This window comes from Bacidia gigantensis (genome assembly GCF_019456465.1).
Source record: "Bacidia gigantensis strain McMullin 20006 chromosome Unknown contig_41, whole genome shotgun sequence".
Classification (NCBI taxonomy): Eukaryota; Fungi; Ascomycota; class Lecanoromycetes; order Lecanorales; family Ramalinaceae; genus Bacidia; species Bacidia gigantensis.
Genome location: NW_025408611.1, coordinates 15,519 through 36,270, shown reverse-complemented (window position 1 = coordinate 36,270; position 20,752 = coordinate 15,519). Strand labels below are relative to the sequence as shown.

Genomic DNA, 20,752 nt, shown 5'->3' with positions numbered 1-20,752 from the left:
CTCGCGTCACGCGAAGCGGGAAGTACCGGCCAATAAGACTGGTCCTATCGCAAGCTGCGAGAGCTGGAGGGCATGCGGACTCTGGATGCTACTGAATGCTACTGGATGCTACTGGTGCACTGGCTCCTAATGCTTTAAGCAAGCTGGGAGCCGGAACCCCTGATGTTCTCAACGACAATGGCTTTTCGTCACGTAAGGCCCTTTCACTGCCACCAGAAACGCATTCTGCCTGCTTGAGACGTCCGAAATCCAGAATTTGCCTGTGAGGATGGCATAAGTGCAACGGGATATCACCTACATAGCTCTAGATGGAGCGGTACGAGGTCGATCTCTACCAGCTCAACTGCTCCGTTGCGAACAAGGGGGACGCTGCAATAGCATTACTGGTGCTCAAGGGACTCGCCACCGATGTATCAAAGAATCCTCCTCTGCTTGGCACCATCAAGAGTGCCGTCTTGATCGATGGAGGCTCTGGAACGAAAACGACTGCTCAACTGATCGAGAAAACGATGATCGAGATCGAGCGGACTTATACCTACGTATCGGATATTAACGACCGATTGAAACTTGACGCCGTGGTTATTTCACGTTTGGATGCAGTGAGTTGCAACCAAACTTTTCAAGTTCTCGTCTCAGTCATGCTTGATTTAATTCTTATCGCGATTCATAAGATCATGCCAAGTATGTACGCCGCTCCCTTCCATGCGCTTCACCTATTGACACCTATCTGCAGGGGCATATTTGATTTTTCTGATGGTTCGCTCAATCCGAATGTGGATAAAAAGGGCGTAAAGGTACCGGGCTAAAGGGTCTATCTCAAATACGATAACACCTCCGTCCCGCCCAAGCCGTTGTCGACAATATATTTGCAATGGCCGTTCGACCCGGTAAAGACAGGGTTCAAGAACTCAATCGTACTGGGGGATCAATTCAAGTTGTGCCAAACAACCGATGAGCTTCTTGGCCGGAATGTTTTCAACGCTGCTAAGCTAACGGGGAAGACCTGGGACCTAATCACAGATCTCTCGACATTAATTACGTCTAATGATCCTTGGAATGGCGAAGACTGGTCGAAATACGGAGGTACGCCCGGTCTCTACGTCGTTGGAGCGAACTCGGTATTAATCGGCAACACCACGCCTGTCGCATCTGACGTGGCTTTCCGAAGTGTTCTGCCCACTACAGACCCTGCGTCTCAAAATTCTCCAGTCATTCAGACAATGGTAATCAATGATCCAGGCGTCCTTAGTTCCAAAGACGGGAAGAACCCGGGAAGTCTAGTACTGCTTCTAGTGTGGAAGAACAAAGATAAAGAGAAGAGTCCTAAAGTGTCCCTGTATACGGCCGGTGATGCAGAATGGCCCGCTGAGCTCAAGGTTGCGAACTTCATTAGAACGGAGAAGATTCAAGTCATCAAGGGGGGACATCATGGCTCAGCAGCCGGGACCGGCCCTCAATTCATAGAGAAGGCACGCCCGGATCATGTCATCTACTCTGCTGGTGTCGATCACGGTCACCCAGGTCAGCTCTTTTTACTTGGGGTTCTCGTAAATGCTGACAATACATTTAGTTCCTGAGATCATACTCTACCTTGATGCTTGGTTTTTCTGCAAGAAAGCATATGACAGCGAGGACAATAAAATCACAAAGAAACTACATGCACCATGTTACCCATACCAGCTCGGGCTTGTTAAAGAAGACACGGTAAAGGGTGTCCAGACAAAGGGTCTCCGGAGGGTCAAAAACAAGCTGACGGATCCTGACAAATTCACCAACACGTACAAGGACAAGAAAACCTCGCCTACCGCCGTTGACACATTATAGTTTGCTTTTGTTCAATGGCTAGAGGCTCAGTATGCGAATTATAAGCCCCCGAATGAGCCAGGCATAATTCAAGAGTACACCATCGCATTAGCCAATTATGTCAATGGAATCAGGACCGCCAACGGAGGTAAGGAACCCTACAATCCAGGAAACGAAGGTACGGCATCAAAGGAACAAAAAGATACTTGGGCTGCGTATCAAGCAAAAAAATGCACCTTACTACAGGAGATTCTTGTAACACGGTGGGAAAATTGGTCAAAAACAACGTACGACATGTATCCTACTTGGACGTTTAATAAATCACCGGTCCTAGCCACGTTTGTGCATATCGACTACGTGTATGTAACCTTTTCGTATCAACAATCAGGATCCAATGATTCTCTTCAATCGACCGTGCAACTACGCCAGATTGGCAACCTGAAGGAAGATATGGGTAGTGACGTTGATACGTCCAAGGCTGCAAACATTGAAGCATCGGACGCTGAGGCGGACAAGACTCAGACCGATGACAAGATTGAGGTCATCATTGTTAATAATACGGAAGACGAAGGCAAAATATCCAATGACGCAGAGTTAGAGCAAAGATCCGTTGGCATTGAGGATTTGGCCAACGATCCATTGAAAGGTGCTGTCACCAGGTCTGCGGTCGTTCAGGGCACTAAGAGACCTTTGAACGGACAATTCTACTTTCGCCCTGCAAATGGGCCGACAGGTATCGATACCATCAGCCTTGTCTACGGGTCCAATACAGCACAGGGGTAGCTAGTTTCTACTTGCAATCTTTTCCGAAGCGTGCCGGGATCTACGAACTAAGGAAGGGTAGCCAGGCTTGGTTGTTGGCTGAAAAGTTTGATCACTTCTCCCAAAAGTGATCAGGTTCTATGAGCTCCCGAAGGGCAGCATAAATAGAGTCTCAGCTACGGGAGTATCCCTAAGCTTCTTCGGACACTCTAGTTTTCAATCAGGACTAGCGTCCGCGCGAAGCGAATGTATCACAGACATGCCCACGGATCAGAACACCAAAAATTCACTGCATCTATTAATTGAAAGACCATAATTTACGACATTCATAATGTACTGGTGGATCAAACATACGCTTTGGTGTCAAAAATGTCGGCTAAGGGTGCGGTCTACAGGTCTACCTTTAGTGTTATGAAATGCCTTCACGAAAGTGTATCGTCTGGGCTGCGACACTGTGGTTGGGGGTGAAATTCTAAGCAGGGAAGCTAAGCTCGCAGCGAGACTCGTCCCCCGAACGATAGTTAAGGCTTAGTTTTACAGCATCAATTGTCCTTGGCTTTTTTCTTGGCCGAACATTGTCTCCAGTTGTACGCCAGTATTAGTCACAGACAATCAGATAAGGCATGATCATTTCCGCGCACTATCGGCTAAGTATCTGTTCTCAATTGAGGAATCCTTTAGGTATATTTCTAGCGTCTGCCAATATCACGTTGTAAGCGCTGGCAATGCACGGACACAGTCCTTGTTTTCATATTCAAACTTGGTGCGATCTCCAAAAGATATTAGAAAGGATGTTGAGCGCGCATCTTGTCCCTACACTGCTGAGTCTCGTTCCCCACGTGATTCCGTCTGTCACTCAGAGCATCACCTTTGACGCGGCGCTAAGAAGTCGTTTCGATGCAGCAAGAAGCAATATAAGCGCTTCAAATGTGGTGCCTCATTTAGGTCAGCCCCCGAGCCCTGGACCTTGACCATCGGAAATTACCACTATGTCGCTCATGACTATCGCACACCCCATATGCCTTACGACACAGCCTTACGTTTCATGAGGGAATTCATCCTGGATGAATACAAAGATGTGAGTTCTTCGTACAGCCCTTCCACCTGCCCCTCCCCCCACGGACTCACCAACGACTACCGCGCGCAGGCCCTATTCCACCGAAAGTATTCCGAAGACCAATACACGCCGTGGCCGCTCGATTACCATATCACCGGCGTGCCGGGCTTGGAGCCGTTCCAGATCCGAGGCGCCACCGAAACCCCTGAAATGGGCGGCATGTCGAATATACTGTGGGCGTAAGAACTCGGTTATATCTATGAGTTCATCGAGCTGTGGAAAGATGAAGGATATGTGCCTACGTTCAATTTTTCTTATTATAGAGTGCCAGAAGGGCAGCCACCGCCGTATACGACGTGGAATGTGGTGTTGACGGAGTATGGACAGACGGTAGCTCTCTGAGTCATATTTTAACAATTAGAAAGGCTCGAGAAGTGGGATCGTTCTTAGGCTCTTTGGACATCCAAATTTGGGTAGGGACACCAAACACGCACGTTACGGGGATATAGTTGAGTCAGAAATGTTTCCGCTGTTGATTGCGGCGAAATACGACGTCAAGTTGTCGAACCTCAACTTGTATATCATCGCATTAGTGAAGTATGAAGTCCTTTCTGCGGTCCAACGAAACGATACTTGGCTTATGCATCTTCGATGTAGAATTGCGTCATCTGTGATATGTATGGCAACGGAGAAATGGTGGTCTGCTTGTTCCCTGCCTTCCCAAGAAGCATGACGTAGTAGGGTGCATATGTGAGAAAACATTCGTGTGACATATTTACATAACGTCATTGGAAGAGACTGTGCGAAATCACCAACACGTCTTGGGATTCTAAGCCGAAACTTAGTATGTGCGCTTTCTCGTTTTTTTTGACTAAGGCTCTTCTCCTTCGCCGACGAGGTAGCTAGCGTAAGGGCAATTGTATGTAGATCCATGAAGCGCCATGACCATATATCGCTGCTTTCGAGAGACCCACAAGGCCGTGATTGTTATATAGCGTGCTGCAACTGGGGCACTGTTGCTGAAGCCTCACACTTTGCGTGAAATGTTGGCACACATGTGCGAAAGTGGAAAGAACCATAAAAACTGCAATGTGTTCGTCTGGGATCTGAGGAGAGCGAAGACCGCTCTCAGACGGACCCTCACCTGGGAACATTCTCCATGTAGACCCCGGCGAGAAATCGAAAAACAAACAAAGTGGGGAAGAGAATACCTCCTATTCTGTTTTCTTAACTTTCTAAATTGTCGTCCTTTGATAGCTTGTTCAACGAGATAAGAATGTTGTCTAACGCAATTGTACCTTGACTCCTTGGAACATTGAAGACCATTGAGCAAGCAAAGGTTAGCTTGTCGACCGCCATGTTGATCCAGAGCCACGAGCTTTGCGCCTGACTAAGCCCACTTCGTAGGTCGACTTTGATACTACATCTGCCGCTGGAAAAGCTCTGCGGAAGAATCTCTTGTCCGCTGAGTCCAGGCTCCGTTGCTCCAAATATGACTGGTGTTGTGCTACGGGGCATCTTCAAGGAGGCGACAAGACAATCGCAAACCTTCGGCCATGCTGTTGACAAGCCTGTGGTACAGTTTAGATCGGGGCTACTGAATGCTTCGTCGATGCTATCGTCTTGCGCTGAGAGCTGAGCGGGCAAAGTGAGAAAGAAGACGATTCCAAGAATCGTAAAAACCATTTCACGTGGTGAAGATGTCATCCGTAAGCGAGTTTTCAGGTTGCAGATTGTATCGGGCAGTGAACGTCTGATATCAATGGCAAAAGAGACAGCGCATGGACACAAGACATCGCAAAGGAGCAGCATCTCGCTTACTCCTTGCCTTCACCGCAATTAGCTGGCAAGGCTTCAATGTAATCTTGGTTGCACCGCGTTGACGCTTGTGGCACAGACTCACACTGTAGCCCGCAACTACTAAAAGGATTGGAGGCCTATGAGCGGCGCGAACTTGAGCTCTTTTTGCGCCCAATAATAGCGCGTCATTGAAATTGCCTGAAGCGCTTCGGACCATGACATGCAAATTCGGCGTTCTGACCCACTTGGATCATTACTGCATCAAATATGCAGCACGTTACCGCATAATGATTTTGGCGAGGTATTTGAGATATTCAAGGGATATGGTCAGCGTCACTTCTAAGCGCAGAATTACACCTGGTGCGTCACAAAAGACGGGTCTGCAGCCCCTTCTCCCGACGCAGGATCGGCAGGAGACTCCTGGTATTGATGATCCGATGTATATTTAGACAACAAGAGAATGAAAATATCAAGCAAGACATGTTCAGCCTCACAGGTAGCATACTCGCATAGGGAGCAGCCCCTCATTTCGTCCCCTTAATTAGATAGCTTAGAGAAAAGCGATAGTGTGCACATGAAGGGGCAACGCCACCTGCAATGCAGGAGCTGTATACGGCAGCATTCCCCCGTTACATTGTCCTAGAAATCTCCGCTTGGCTACACGCCTCATAATCTTCGCCTACACCACGGAAAAATATCGCTATCTCGGCCATGATTTCCTCATCCAGCGACAGCATTATCGACGAGAACAGGCAATTGAGGTATTTTGGACGAGCACTTGGACATTGCACAGTCGAGACAAAGGTTGACCTACTGTCGCAAGGTTGTCGGATATGTGCCGTGCCGTACAGCGGTACCTGCCCGGCCTTCGTGGCGACAAAGTCAGAGCACAGGTGCTTTGGTGATAGGGCCGGTGGTGCACATATTAGTATTAGCAAGTCAAATCAAAGAGGTTGGGACAAATAGGCTCTCGCACCGGTCGGTGCATGGTGTCTTACCTGTGATGCGACTCATCTCGCCCAACAAAACTTTACATCGCAGGCACGAGGACCACCCGGCAAGCAGAAGTGCAGAAGTAGGATGCTGACGTGGCTTTACATTGAATCGAGATAGAGAGTTCTGCAATTGCTATGTATGAACAGAGACAGCTCAACTTCATTCATCAAGTATTGACTGGTAGGCTGACGTTAAATGTTGACGCTAGGGTATACTTTGAAGTATATCTTTTCTTCACTACGACCAAGATCGAACTTTCAAATGACTAGAGACCCCAAATTATAGTACCATCGACCATTGATGCACAAATCAACGAGCCTGAAAGCTAGTTCCAGAAATGATACTTACTTTGATTATCCTTTTAACTTCCATAGTCTCGTCGCTGGAGGTAAGGTGGTGGCAAGTTTATTTTGGGCAGCAAGATGTTCCAAACGAGATACCAACTCCAGACGACCCTTTGGCCTCGTCATCTAATTCAAATGGACTGCAGAGTTTTGACCTATTGAATGGCTTTGAGAACGTTCCAACGCAACTGGGTGACCGAGAGCTCGGGCGTCTCTATTACGCTTATTCCGGCCAAGATAACGTAGAATCACATACTTGGCAAAGTACTTACGGTCTATTTGGTAATTTGCTTCAGCTACTTCGCAAAGCCAGCCACGTCTTGCTCCCTCATTAAGGCAAGCAATGCCCTCTTTCCGAACTCACGGATGGACTTAAAGTATCAAATGCCCATACTTGTGGACCTTTTTATCTCTGCTTGATTGGAGCGTTGGCAGGCATCGACCTGGAGCAAGAAGGCTCTCCTGAAGTAACGGCGGGTAATGCTTTCAGCGACTGTTTCTGGGATTCCAGCACCGGAACACAACCAGCTGCACGAAACTTTGTGTGCCAAATAGACCTGGTGCCAATCGGAATTTGTACAGCCCAAGGTGCCCCTTGAAAAACCTTGGTTTGGGAACTCTCAAAAACTGGCTGGGTGGACGCCGATACTGATTACTCATCAAATTCTTTCGTTCAGGGGGGTTATGATCAGAGAATAGATCCGAGAGCTTGTCCTCCCCTTGGTATGACTAGCCACATGTATGAAACGCCGGACATCGCGCCTTTTATGTGGTGGCCGAAACCCCATACAGGTGACTCTTTAACAAAGCGACTTGGACTTCAACTTCTTGGTGAAGGTACCTATGATTGTACCTTAGAACAACCTTGTGAAGAAGACTTTAGGTATTCAGATGTTGGCTCAAGGGCTTCATATTCGCAAGGTAAGGGGGTATTGCGGTCACGCTGGGGCTTCCTGGTCTTTAATTCGTTGCAAAACATAACTCGGCAGCTCAACAATCAATGGTTTGCACTCGGCCAAGCACTCGCAGCTACAGCCCTCAACGCTTTCAGCATTGATGATTCTACCCAACCCCGAATGCAAATGACTTTTTTGACAAATTATTGTCCGGCATTGGACCTGTGTTGAGCCTCTTCTCCGGACTTGCACCATTGGGCGGGGGACTCGAGGCCTCGGCACAGGCCTTATCTGCTTTCAGCTCTTTCTTTTCGAATTCGATCAGCAGATCCAAGGATCCAAACTTCGCACAAAAACAGTTTGCCCCCTTTGCTGAAGCGGTGTACGAACAATTCGCGAATGCACTCGACAACGCAACTACCAGTCTCTTTCGAGGAGACAGAGTCAACGATATTACTCTTGCAGAGATGATAAAAGATGGCGTTTGGGTGAATTCATCAGCGTTATCAAGGTTTAGTAATCTACAAGCGAACATAGACATCGAGATCACCTCTCGCGCTATCGATGCATTGTGGAAAACGCCTCCAAGCAAATAAAATGTGGGTCCTGTTTATCAACTCGAATAATGTTGAGGGCAAAAATAGCAGATGTGTGATGGATCAGTCCGGTCCAGCGACTTCTAAGTACTGTGGTGATGGAGGTGTTTACTACGTCTACAACTTCATAGAATAAAACCCGAGACTCAATGGCTACCTAGGCGATCCATGGGGTGCAGCAAGATTGCCCGAGGTCGGTCTTAATTTCACGGTATGCCGGAACACCAACATCTACGTTCCCCGTGATGGTGACTGTCTCATACTAACGATCACCAGTGGGTGGCTGAAGCATCTGCGAAAACATTCCGCCTGAACAGACAATCTGCCAATAGTTGGGGTCCCTTTGATTTAGACTCAGTCAAGGCGACAAGCAGCCTTTTTCAAGCTTCAGTCGTGCCGTTTGGATGCTCTGATGTTCTAGACTGCGCTGGCCGATATCCCGGAAGCTGGACTCTACCTGTCTGTTATGTTTCGGATCACGGGACAAACTGGGCGTTCAATCACAACACCACTGAGTACAAAGATCACCCTGCAGGCTCGAGATGGGCACCAGACGAGCGAAACAAGCGACATCCACCCTGCATGTGCGGTATGTCGCAATTTTTCAAGGAATATGAATCATACGTGCTGATCGATGTCCAAGGCCCTGGAGCCAGCAAGACCGTACATTGGGTGAAGGCAGCCAATATGTTTCACTTCAGTACATACCACAATACTTGTTCGAAGGTCCTAAGATCAGCGAACTTCCCATGGCCTCCTGGAGTCACCAACATTAGCTATGGATTTGGTGATCCTATCATGCAGCCATAAATGCTCGTGGCCTTCGGTCTCCCGCAGCAGTGATGTTTAAGCCTTCGTAACGACTCCACTCCAGGCTCTTCATATATTACTCCAGATTTTTTAAGGTGTCGCATAAAGCGTGCAAAATCTGGTATCATCACAGAGATTGTACAGCCGATATGTTTATCAAAAGCTGGCCGCTTTGGCGTGGGTCTCCAATGGAGCGACATCGGGGATTGTATAGACATGAAACCACCTCCCCACGTCATGGGAACTACGCAAATAATCTTACGCCACTATTCAATTATCGATATCCTATCAGATCTCTGCAGTCACACACGTTTGATCTACACCGAAGTCGCTGAAACACCTAGTAAGGTAGCTACGGGACTGCGCCGCAGTAAGAGAACTTTCCAATGACAGCGCATTCCAAGCCCACGTTTATCATATCAGCAAAAGCTTAGGCTGAATCAACTAGGTTGGGGATTTTTAATCTCTCGGCAGCATATGACATCGCACGATGGGATCCTGGAATTAATTTATTGAGCGCAGGGCTGTGCAATTTTTGAAGACCTGAGCAAATTACTTTTGTCAAGTGCTGGTGCGATCTTCATGCTTTAATCTCGTCTGGTCAATGATTATGAATATTTTAAAGACATTTTGAACATTATGAAACGATATCATGACTGCTTGGCTCGGAAAGCTTCGCCTGGGTACTGGTCGTGGCATCTCTAGTGCGACCTTAGTCACAAAGTTGAGAACGTCTGCTCCAAGCATAAGGCTTCAATCCTTTTCACCAACTCTTTCTGAATTCATCGTCTGCTTAATTAGGTTATGTAGCTTTATCTCAATGCGATGATGCATGAGAAGTATACCCCACGTGCGGCATGGATCAACGCTGGGGCCAACATACGCAGGCCCGCCTTGAGCAGAGGCGTCTCATTCGATCATCAGGTCTCGTCATTATTGTCTATTGAACTTTGTTGCAGCCCCTGCACAACTCGATGACAAAGGCTTAAACCTGCAAATGTGATTGGCCTGCATCCGGCTTATCAGACGACTGGGGCTGTACAATGTTATTAATGCTTTTAACATGCTTAAGTGCCGCAAAGAATGTTTTGGAAGACCAACAAGTCGACCTGAAGGCTTGTTAGGCCCTGATCGAAGTTAGCTGATGTTCAAATTATGTCATACGGAACAATAAAAGGCTTTGATCGCCAGGTAAACTTGGTCTCTTCAGACAGTCTGCTGCGCCGGGGATCAGAGCATCGACTGTTACGCAAGGTCATTGGAAAGTAGTAACAGAACAATATCGCAAGGATGAAAGTCTACTGCACAGCTTTCTATTTCACTCTTGCGTCCATCATCACAGCCAAGGTCGTTCTTTCCCTACCACAAGCCGCTGATCAAGCCGCCTCCTCCACAACCAGCTCAGCTATAGCGAAGGCGTCAGACACAACCTCGGATAAGGCCCAAGCCGTGGCGGGTTCTACAGACATCAAGCTCGCCATTAACAACATCGACGCTGACTGGAAGACTCTTACCTGCACTAATCCTGCCGTGACGGACGCGACTATCAACCCCGAAGAGCGGTGGACGAAACTCGACTGTAACGATGCCTGGGATGCTGCCGTGTCGGCCGTTGCGACCGCCACAAATACCGCGGGAGTCACATTTCCCCAGCTTATCTCCAACTTCTTCCACGGGCCAGATAATATGGGGTGCGGTGCTCTCAGTGCGAAGAATGGATGCAACCAGGATGTTCTGTGTGTCGATCCACCTGCGAGCTACGTCCCAGGCTTCGAAATCCTGAATTCATTTGTTGGAATTAGCAGTGTAAGCATTTCGTTCCCTTACCCTACCAAGCTTGTTCAGACTTCACCCCTTTACACGCCAGGAATTGACTTATGATCAGTTGAACTACAACATCTATGATTCTCTTACAAAGGCGGAAGGTCAGATCACGACCCAGGTTGGGGAATTCGCTTCTACCTTCGCGCCTATCGATCCGAGTGTAGACGCATGGAAGTTAGTCCTCGACCTAATTGGCCTGAGCTTCGCGCTCGCTGTGTCGCCCCTGTGGAATGCTGGTGAGATGACAATGCGATACCTCTTGTGAGAACACACCAACTGACACATTTGCTCTATCTCATAGCATTCAAGAAAATTCCGTTTTTCAAAGCCAATCCCAACACCCTAGGCACGATCAAAGATAGTGTCAATCCGCTTGTATCCAATGGAGTCACGTTGATTAAGGATGGCTCTGTCGCGTAAGTTATACATTAGTTGACGGCGACTGTCATACTGAGGGTCTTTACAGTGGTGAATCTTTGAACAACCAAAACACCTTGGAAAAGAATTTGGGTGACTTTGTTGAAGTATGGGCCAACACCCTCAGTGCCATCAATGAAGGGTTGTTCAGCGGAAAGGATGATGACATCAAACAACTACACGATTTGATCGACGGAGGCAAATGTCTCCAAGCTGGCGTACTACTCGACGACGTAGTTGTCAGCGAGGCGATCTCGCAAGCTATATTCGCCTACATGATTCCGCAAGCATGGGCGCTGAGTAGTAGAGACATCCATCCAGTCGTGATGTAAGGGCATTGTTACGGACGAGATTGAGCCCAAAGCTTACGTTGTACTGCAGAAACACCGGTATCGATTGCGGGTCAGACGACAAAGTGGATGCAAAATACCTCGTTGCCGGTGACGCCGAGAAAACGAAAACGTGTGTCAACAACAAGATCTACCACGTGCTCTCTGTATCTGGCAGCGGGACTGTGCAAGGTTCGAGCCAGTTCGGGCCCGCTCTGCCCACCTTTAGGACGCTCGAGGTACCGCCGGGCCTGGATGCGTTGGACGGAAAGCAATGGGGAGGTTTGACTAAGGACAATATCGCCGCCGCGTAAGCTCAATTCACATACCCCATTGATCCCCTCGATTGCGCTCTGTGAACAGGGACTGACGAGCGTGCTACCAACAGTGCTGTGGCGACATACGCCAAAGCTGGCAACCAAAATGGTGGCGCAGCGATTGATCCCAGCACTGCAGATGGGGTCTCTGACATCTTTGATCATGGCGTCGAAGCTGCTGGTATTGTCTCGATCCCTATTTGCGGATACGATGAGGCGTGGAAGAATTGGTGCGGGAACAAGAAGACGGCTCACTACCCTTGCAATTGAGTCTGTTTAACAACGAAGCTGCATTTTATCATGACTATGATGAGAGACCATGTCACAATGAAATTAGGGCACCCAGCTTTGTAGAGAGGGACACGTCGTCAGTGACTCTTTTAGGGGACACCTGAGATTTAGGGACCTTGGATGGAGAAATTTTGGTGCAGTAAAAGACACTTGAGTTTTAGAGGGTCTAGAGAGTTGTTCAAGCTTATAGCAGAGAAGGGACGATTTCTTGTTTATTGAGGCTAGAAACACCATGTCTGTACTGCAAGAATAGATTGAGAATGAAATCTTCTTGTTGATGCTCACGAGAGCGATATTACGAACACTCGGGCGTGTTATTAATCAGGATTCTCGACTGCATCCTCACTTTTGTCTCATATTCCTGTTCTTAGTAGGGGTCATCATGTCGACTCCAGATGGGATTGCGAATTGAGAGGCATTTCTGGTTTACCTATGCCCTTAAATCACCCACCCCATGGTCTTGTACCCAGGGCTTTTCTACGTAAATCATATTTCTAACATTTTAGGAAAGGCCCGAATCTGATTCTTCAGTATTTCACCCCTCGAACAACGCTGAATTAGTTTGAAGATTTATTTGTCTTATGTTCCTGATGCATTGAATATGTTGTGAGAATTTGAAGTTGTTCTATAATAGTTGTGCTTTGATATGAAAAAAGGTTTGTCGGAAATATGATTCATCTAGAAAAGCCCCGAGTCTAGAGAGTACTCATGGATCCAGGAACGTTCGCGCTGTTGGGAACTTTCAATAAACTCGGATCATGATACGCTCGTGAAGCTACTATCACTGGATTTTGGCGTGCTTCACGCGGCGAAGACAACACATGAACAAAACTACAAATCGATGAGCGTCAAACGAATGGTACATCAGAGAAGTCGAAAATTTCCACCAAGTTCATCATTAAACACTGGCCATGTGATCCTCCGTAAAGCGAGAAAGCGCAGCCAGCTCTTTATCTATATTAGTCCCTCTTTCGGCAAGTCAGAGTTAGGAACGATGAACTTCAATGGTAGCTGGGCCAGCTACGATATTGTCGTCCGTCAAACAAGTATTCGAGCTCGAGAGGACGACATATGTCAAGCCATTGAGGGGAGGGTAGCCCTCTGGCGCTGTAGGTATCGTAGTGTTGAATCCTCCATTGTTAGGAAGACGGATGGTTCTGCGAGATGATGTCAGTATGGCCGACAAGGAAACCGATCACCAAACGCAGAGGGACAGTAGAAAGGGTTAAGAACAGTGATGCAAGGTCAGGGATTCAAGAGGGGCAAGGATACGTACGGAGCGAATACTGGACCCATGAGGGTTAGAAAGGCAGCGTAAAGTGGGTCGGAATCGGACTTGAGTTTGATATCTTGACCGTACGTCACAAAGGTAACTTCTCTGCCAACGGCTCCGAAGTTGCTAAACGATGACGAAAGTGTGGAATAATTCTGCCCATTGCACATCAGCAGTGTCACCATGTATCCAAAAGCGCATGATGAGATACCTTGAGGCCAAGAGGATTATCCTCTGGGCACGACACGGTGAAGAGTTCAACCAGGGTGTGAGCCTCATCAAGATCGATTGGGGTGTCGTATGGAGATGCGAAGGGCTGATTGCCGAGCGCGGCGCGTATGAAGGACGAATGCCGCGCCTCAACGGCTAAGACAGACGAGAAGACCTTGAGGAAGGCAGAGCCTCTGAGTTGAGATAGTACATCGATGTAAGCGCTGACGCTGACCGACTCGATCAGAGATGCCGTGGTGACGAATACAGAGGGATTAGTGACGTTAAAGTTGTACTTGCATTCGGCCACGGGGCTAGCCTTAAGACGGCGGAGCTCTGTGGTCACGTATGTGACATGGGTATGCTCTTGTGATGCAATTTCTGTCAAATTCGAGTAGAAGCTGGCATCGAAGCCGTAGTTCGCGAACTGGGCTTGAGTGAAGTTCTTGAGCCCTTCCCGGTAGAAGGCGTCCTGAAAATGTTCAAGGCCTAGGACGAAGTTCAAAATTTGAGACTCGGTGTACTGCGGTTCTTTGGAAGAGACTGCATCGCTAATATCGATGTGTTAGCGAAGAATTGCACACGTGCTGGATCTTGGAAACTTGGAGGAGCAACAACACACCTCTTGTTCAGGGCAAGGGCTCCGCTAAGGCCTATGCAACATGCTGCGATAGTCAGGTACTTCTTCATGATGAATTACTGGTAGCTCTGAGTAATTTTCGTGGAGTTGATCTGAATGATAGATGTGGAGTTGATCTGAGTGATAGTTGTAGACTTGATCCGAGTGATAATCGTGGAGTTGAACCGAGATAGGGATTTTCGAAGGGGAATCATCGTAGAGTTTATATAATTGACATCCATGAAACGGCCCCACGGCCATCATCACATTCGGAGCAAACGTCCATCCGTCTGCCATGCCATCGGAAAGATAAGCCGCCCAGCTGAGAAACGCTGCTTGATGTCCGTAATTTGACTCGGCTGTGGTGCCTCCTCGAATGTGTCAAACACCGCGTCGGCACGTGTATTTATGGGGGCGCAGCAGGCACCAAGGCTGGAGTTCGGTAGATCGTCATCAGAGAGGATTCTTGTAGATCCACAATTCGAAGGAGTGCGAATGAGCTCACCCTATCGAACAGGCATCACCAGAATGTTTATAGAAACCCTATCGCAAGGGTGTCCCGTATTGAGTCTAGCCCCAGGCTTAGATCGGAAGTAGACAGGCTAGCCATAGATAGCTAGTGTGCTCGATGTCAGCCCTAAGGATAAGCACTAGCCTCTTGCAGTGGTCCCTTGCGAATTCAACTCGCATCTTATACACAACATACCACATTGGCCCGCTTGTCCATCATGTATACAGAGCGCCGGGAATCCAAGGAGACGATGTTAGCAATGAGTCATGTTCCAGGATGATTTCTTGAGCGATCATGGCCGATCGTAGGTATTGTGATCAAGTCTAGGCGAAGCAAGGTGAAAATTTTTTGACCTGCGTAGAACTATCACAGTGATCTCGAAGAGAACACGCTACTCGACCCTTCGGGAAAACGGATGGTTTATCACGGCCCCAGTAGCGGCTGCAAGGTTTGCCGGACTCGCCGAGTCAAAGTCGGACTCTCCGTTCGTACCATCATATTGCAGGGGAGTTGATCAAGACTAGTGCGATCGAAATGAACCAGCATGCAACAACTGTATCCGCCGGCAACAGAATTGTCCAGGTTACGGCGACGTTTTTGATGGCGCTCACAGATCCCAAAATCAGATCATTCAACGCCGATTGGAAAGAAAGAGTGTCTGTACCAGAGTGGCTCATCCGAGTTTACAGCAGCCGCTGTCGGATGCTGAGAATTCAGCGCTCGTGCCTACAGGTTCGGCAAGTCCCACGGTCATCAATCAAAATAATAGAATCTCGCAACGTGTCTTCGATCCTACAGCAAGCTGGCCATTGTTATCAACCCGAGAAATTTCGGATCTGCAAAACAAGGGGTCATCAGCCGCTATGGTTGGTCAGGGACTCAGCGCGTTGGATGATTCTGTGCCCCACGCCCTTGCGCAGAATACGCAGGATATCTCCCTCTGTTTCTTCTTCCGTCATTATGCAGGAACAACTTTCGACCCAGAGTCCCGAAATAGCTTCAACCAGCTGTGGCAACCAATGTACCTACAAGCCCCAATCCAATCATCCTTACGACTCGCAACCAGTGCGGTGACTGTCCATATTGCCAAGATATGGCGCTTATGGGCCTGCACAGCCCAGGCTGTGAGAAGCCTCTTCATTCGAGCAGTCGCCACCACCCAAAAATCCTTGCAGGAGCCTGAGCAAAGCTCAACAGACACGATCCTGATGACTATCCTAGTTTTCGATGTCTATGATGCGCTGCTCTTGCATTATGATCCAAGTCCTGTCGACTACGGAAAACACAAATATGGAGCCTTGGCGGTAGTTGAGCACCGTGGCTTCGCTAATCTCGCGACACCGAGAGCCCGTATTCTCACCGCAGCTGTGCGCCATACTCTGCTGTCACATGTGCTCTCTTCGCGAGAAGGTTTCCCAGAGCGGTTAGATTTCTTGTTTCGCCATCCATCGATGAACGACACGAAAGCAGCAAAACTCGACCACATATGCGTTCAATTGTCTCGCGTTCAGAAGCGTCTTTGGACACGGCGCAAGAACTTAAGCGAGAGGCGGCGAGAGAGCTATAAGGACATCATTGCAGAAGCGTTGCAAGTCGAGCAGCTCCTTCTGGATTGGGAAGCGAGTATCACTAACCCAGACTGGTTACCCCAGTACGTCCCTCGTGATCTGGTGAAGGAATCGATCCAGATTTCCGGCTTCTACGGCACAAGCTGTATTGTCTGGGAAGACCTTGACCTTGGGGACATGTGGGTCCTTTTCTCCATGCGCTATTTGCTCGCGCTGCAAATCATCCGACAGGCATGTGTGGACGATAGTAACTTCTCACGCAACGGCGAACATGAGGCGCTTGTCTCTAAAACCAACAAAAAGGCACAAAAAGTTATTGATTTCGTCTGCGGAACAGTACCATTCTTCCTCGGCGATCGTGTCGTCCCTAAGCCTCCCACAGACAGCATTTCGATCAGCTTCCCCTACAAAGTCATGCGCGATCCGAAGACCGGAGTACCTAAGTGCGTACCTGGCTCGAAATCCAGTCATCACAAGCAAGCAGCTGCATCAGGGGGTTGGATTCTGTTTCCGTACTTGGTGAACGTGTGGCGCCTTGCGGAGCCAGAGGATGACGCTCTCTCAATTACTCTGCGGCAGGGGCAGCTCGAATGGATCAAAGCGCAGGTGAAGCGGATGCAGAATGTTTTCCAGTTCTGCGAGCCTGTGTGGTTCAAGAGACATTTGGCAACATGATACAATACGATCACCGACCAACGTCCACGATAACTGTCCCCTCTACCCCTGGGTCTAATCATGATAACGATAATAGTATGGGCTCAAATTATAGAGGGCTAGTATATAAAAAGAATAGCTTACAGGAAGCAAGGCGACAATGTGTGATGCAAAATAGCGTATTGCGAAAAAGCGAGACTAGATGTAGTTTACTTACTTCAGTCTTCAACAAACAGATCCGAAGGCTCTAGCATCATCTCATATCTATCCGTAATCCTCATTCTTCAATCCCTAAGTTCTCAAAGGGCGCGCTCGACAGTTAACCTGCTACTCTATCTCCGTTGCCTCCCTGATCTTCCTCTATATCTCTCGCCACATTTTCGGCATATATAAGAACTTTTCCTTTTGCCTAAAAATCTCATAGATCTCATAAACGGCAGTTTTGTGAGACGGTAAGGACCTGCGATACTCTATTAGTCCGTTAACAAGGGAGACGCGATGAGTATCTTCGTATCAAGAGCTTTTGCAGCGAGACGTCCAGCCGAAATAGGATCATTTGTATAATAGAAAGTGGTGCTCTCAGGACGACTCGGGCGTGCGAGCAGGATAGGAATTTGGTTGGGAAGTTTTTATTGCCTAGGTCGGGATGGTGTTATGGCGGGAACGCAGCCAGCTCTAGAAATTGAGGTAATCAGAACGTCATTGTTCGTGCGGACCAACGTCGTATTTGTTCTGGCCCCTTAATGATGCACTTACCGCAGCTTATGTGACATTGTAAGATTGTTGGTCTCGTGCATCCGTCACAGGGCTATCACCCTTTCGACATCCTTGCAAGATTGTAGTAGTCAGGGGTTGCTTACCACGCTTATATTCCTTGCCCGCGCCAGTCTTCTCTGCGTTGGATTTTTCCAATCTGAATGTCGTGAAGACCTACAAGTTGCAATTTTCGGACGGAAATTACTTTCAAGCTGCCTTCAAGTCGTCTTGGACTCAAATATGCACTTCAGATCTCATGCCCTTTTATAAGTTTCACTATACTCGCTAAGCCCAACTTCTGTCTAATAGATAAGCAATTCGCGGAATTCCATAATGAAAAGAATGTAATTGTAAATGCGCATTCAGTATATTCAACATCATCTAATCATCTAGGGCCTTGACTGACACTTCGCTCTTAGGATGGTACGATTGTTGCTGGGAAAGAAAGAGAGACCTAATTGTTTAGCGAAATTCGGGGCATGCACCAACCGTGTAACGACGGGCAAAAGATGCTTAGAGTCTTGCGGGTATACAGAGAACCAGCTCTAGCTCCAATCCGATAAGACATATCGCTTAAGATTAGGGGGCGTATTGGAAAAAACACGGATGCTTTCCACATGTCTTCCAATGCTCAAGAGCTTGAACACGGTCAAGAAGGACCAAGGTGACGAATAAGCATCTACGCTCGAATCTAGAAGTGGCCCGAACGATATTATGTCTACGCTAACTACGCCAGGTATGCAGATTGAACTAAAAGGTTTGCAAAGCATGACATCACATAGTGATTTTATCATGGGATCAACGGCTACTCCTCTCCAATTCGGCCTTCAACGCCATCAATGAATTAGGCGCCCTCTTTGCGCACCGGCCTAGAACTCTAAACCCTCAAAAAAATTATCGTAATACCGGTGAAGAGAACCAAGCCAGCGTACTTTGGACTGTATGCAGCTTTGCTATGCCAGTCGCCCTTCAAGCCGATGACTTCATCGCATACGAAGCCGCTTATGCCGCAACCGATGCCCTTGCCCGCCGCGAACGCCCCCAGAATGACCGCAGTCCCCGCTTTCGAATTCTGCCCTGAGTTCGGTCACACAGCCGGTGCACGTTGCTGTGTAGACCCCAGCAAATGTGCCACACGCGAAAGCGAAGACGCAGAGGACAGGCAAAGTGGTCGCAAATCCCCAGAGGAGAAATACGGATATTGCCGAGCCTTCTGCTGATATTAACAGTACCGTCGCATCAGAGCTGTCAGCTTCTTGCAATAGCTAGATCATAAATTTTGTACAACGCATCTGGCAGGAAGACGTTGGGTACCAGATAGCCAAATCCGTTGACAACGTTGCCAATCTGATAAATCCAGAATAGCCGGGTGCGGAGAAAATTGAGATCTAAAGACAGGACGATGCCTTTCGCCGGAAGTGGGATCCGAGCGTTGACCGAATAGATCAGTGGTGAGAGAAAGGTAAACTAAAAGTATCGGAAGGCCAGTCTGCTGCCATTCTCTTTGGGGATCTACAAGGAGATGAAAACCACGAAGAACGCCCAGACTCGCAGAGTGGTCCGGAATCCGTAATTTTCCGAGCCCCGGTCCATCACCCACCGCAAAACGCGGCTGCAGCCATCTGTGCCAGCCCAAAACACGCCATAGGCTAGCCTTTGCGTGCGACAAACCACTCATCTAGATAAAACAGAAAAAGGATTGTACACCAATGCTCCGCCCAGACTGTACAGCAGTCCCTGACAAAGGATGAGCTGAACGACGCGCGTTTCACACACCGCAGCGATCAGCGAGGACGTGAGCAGCACAAGACCGAGGACCGACACGTTCTTCCGCCGAGACAGCCAGCGCAGCAGTATGACGACGCAGAGTGGAGCAAGCAAGTATGCCAGACTCCATCAAAGCTAAAATTAAAAAGAGGGCTTGTCTGGAGCAAGGAGGAGCAACATTGGTGTGTTGCCATTACCGTCCCACTAGTTGCAATAGCAGCCACGTCTGACTGGCTGGCGCGCGAAGCCTTCATGATGCGTATAGTACTTTTCGAAAACGCCGAGGAAGTAGGGCAGTCCTGAATGGAGAAATGAGTTGCCCGCGTGAGACTGACTTGAATTTAACGGATGTTTTGGGGGGGTGAGGGAGGGGGGCGCTTACTTACCCCATACAATAATGCCCTCGATCCAGAATGCCGCCAGCTAGCAAAAACCACGCGGCTCTGCCGCGATCGGGCGGGTGATACTTTGTCTCCTGCAGCATACGCGATGGTTCAGTGGGCGTATCTCCGTGCGGTTTGGGGCATTGGATTGGATATGGAAGATGCGACTGATAACTCCCTGGATTGAGATAATGTTCTAATGTCAGATTTCAAGCTGAGCTGCTTCTTGTGACCCAGCATATCATATATGGATTTTGAAAATCCGAGAGCTGGGCTCATGGGTCGTACTCTTTCACAGGCTGATTGATCGACCAGGTCGGTTGAATCGATTGATGAAAGGGGTGTGACAGCTTAGTCTTTGATCTCTTGAAAGCTCGAGATGCTTTGTGGCGCTTTCTTACTGAGACATGGGTCTTCACTTTCGGATGCCCTCGGTCAAAGCTAGGAGCTTAATCGGGTAGTTGTAATTAATTAGTAGTTAGAGGCTTGGTACGAGCTAAGTCTACAAACGGGTCTTTGGCTTTAGGGGGCCTTAAGGATACCTATGGCAAACCAAGTAGTTGATTTTATAAATGTTTATTTAAGTAATTGGTTTTGTAGGCAGTTGATCCAACTTGAAGGTCACATTAGCTACTAGCAGTTCAGGTTGAGGTCTCGAACTCAGTTTACTGAACAAATAGTTAAATAATAAGCGATCTCTGGAAATCTCGACGAGGACATAAGTCTTGGGGAGAGCATTTTGCCAAGACCTCTTGACAATGACACGAAG

The 20,752-nt window shown here is 48.2% G+C and overlaps 4 protein-coding genes across 4 annotated transcripts; 3 read left to right on the top strand and 1 right to left on the bottom strand.

The window, feature by feature from the left end:
- Positions 1-308: 308 nt before the first annotated feature.
- On the top strand, positions 309-2,586 carry KY384_000063 (uncharacterized protein; the record flags this gene model as incomplete). Its single annotated transcript, XM_044808601.1, has 5 exons — positions 309-599; positions 672-685; positions 809-1,521; positions 1,571-1,809; positions 1,855-2,586. The coding sequence occupies 5 exons, from the start codon at positions 309-311 to the stop codon at positions 2,584-2,586; spliced, it is 1,989 nt and encodes a 662-aa protein (XP_044665690.1).
- A 7,633-nt stretch (positions 2,587-10,219) lies between these two features.
- KY384_000062 (uncharacterized protein) lies at positions 10,220-12,221 on the top strand (the record flags this gene model as incomplete). The annotated part of the gene is made up of 7 exons (XM_044808600.1): positions 10,220-10,255; positions 10,340-10,870; positions 10,950-11,124; positions 11,190-11,304; positions 11,355-11,633; positions 11,687-11,944; positions 12,023-12,221. The coding sequence occupies 7 exons, from the start codon at positions 10,220-10,222 to the stop codon at positions 12,219-12,221; spliced, it is 1,593 nt and encodes a 530-aa protein (XP_044665689.1).
- A 1,472-nt stretch (positions 12,222-13,693) lies between these two features.
- Positions 13,694-14,586, bottom strand: KY384_000061 (uncharacterized protein; the record flags this gene model as incomplete). The annotated part of the gene is made up of 2 exons (XM_044808599.1): positions 13,694-14,276; positions 14,426-14,586. The coding sequence occupies 2 exons, from the start codon at positions 14,584-14,586 to the stop codon at positions 13,694-13,696; spliced, it is 744 nt and encodes a 247-aa protein (XP_044665688.1).
- An 803-nt stretch (positions 14,587-15,389) lies between these two features.
- On the top strand, positions 15,390-17,098 carry KY384_000060 (uncharacterized protein; the record flags this gene model as incomplete). The annotated part of the gene is given in 2 exon segments (XM_044808598.1): positions 15,390-15,536; positions 15,548-17,098. 2 exon segments carry the CDS (start codon positions 15,390-15,392, stop codon positions 17,096-17,098), a joined length of 1,698 nt encoding a protein of 565 aa, XP_044665687.1.
- Positions 17,099-20,752: the final 3,654 nt, after the last annotated feature.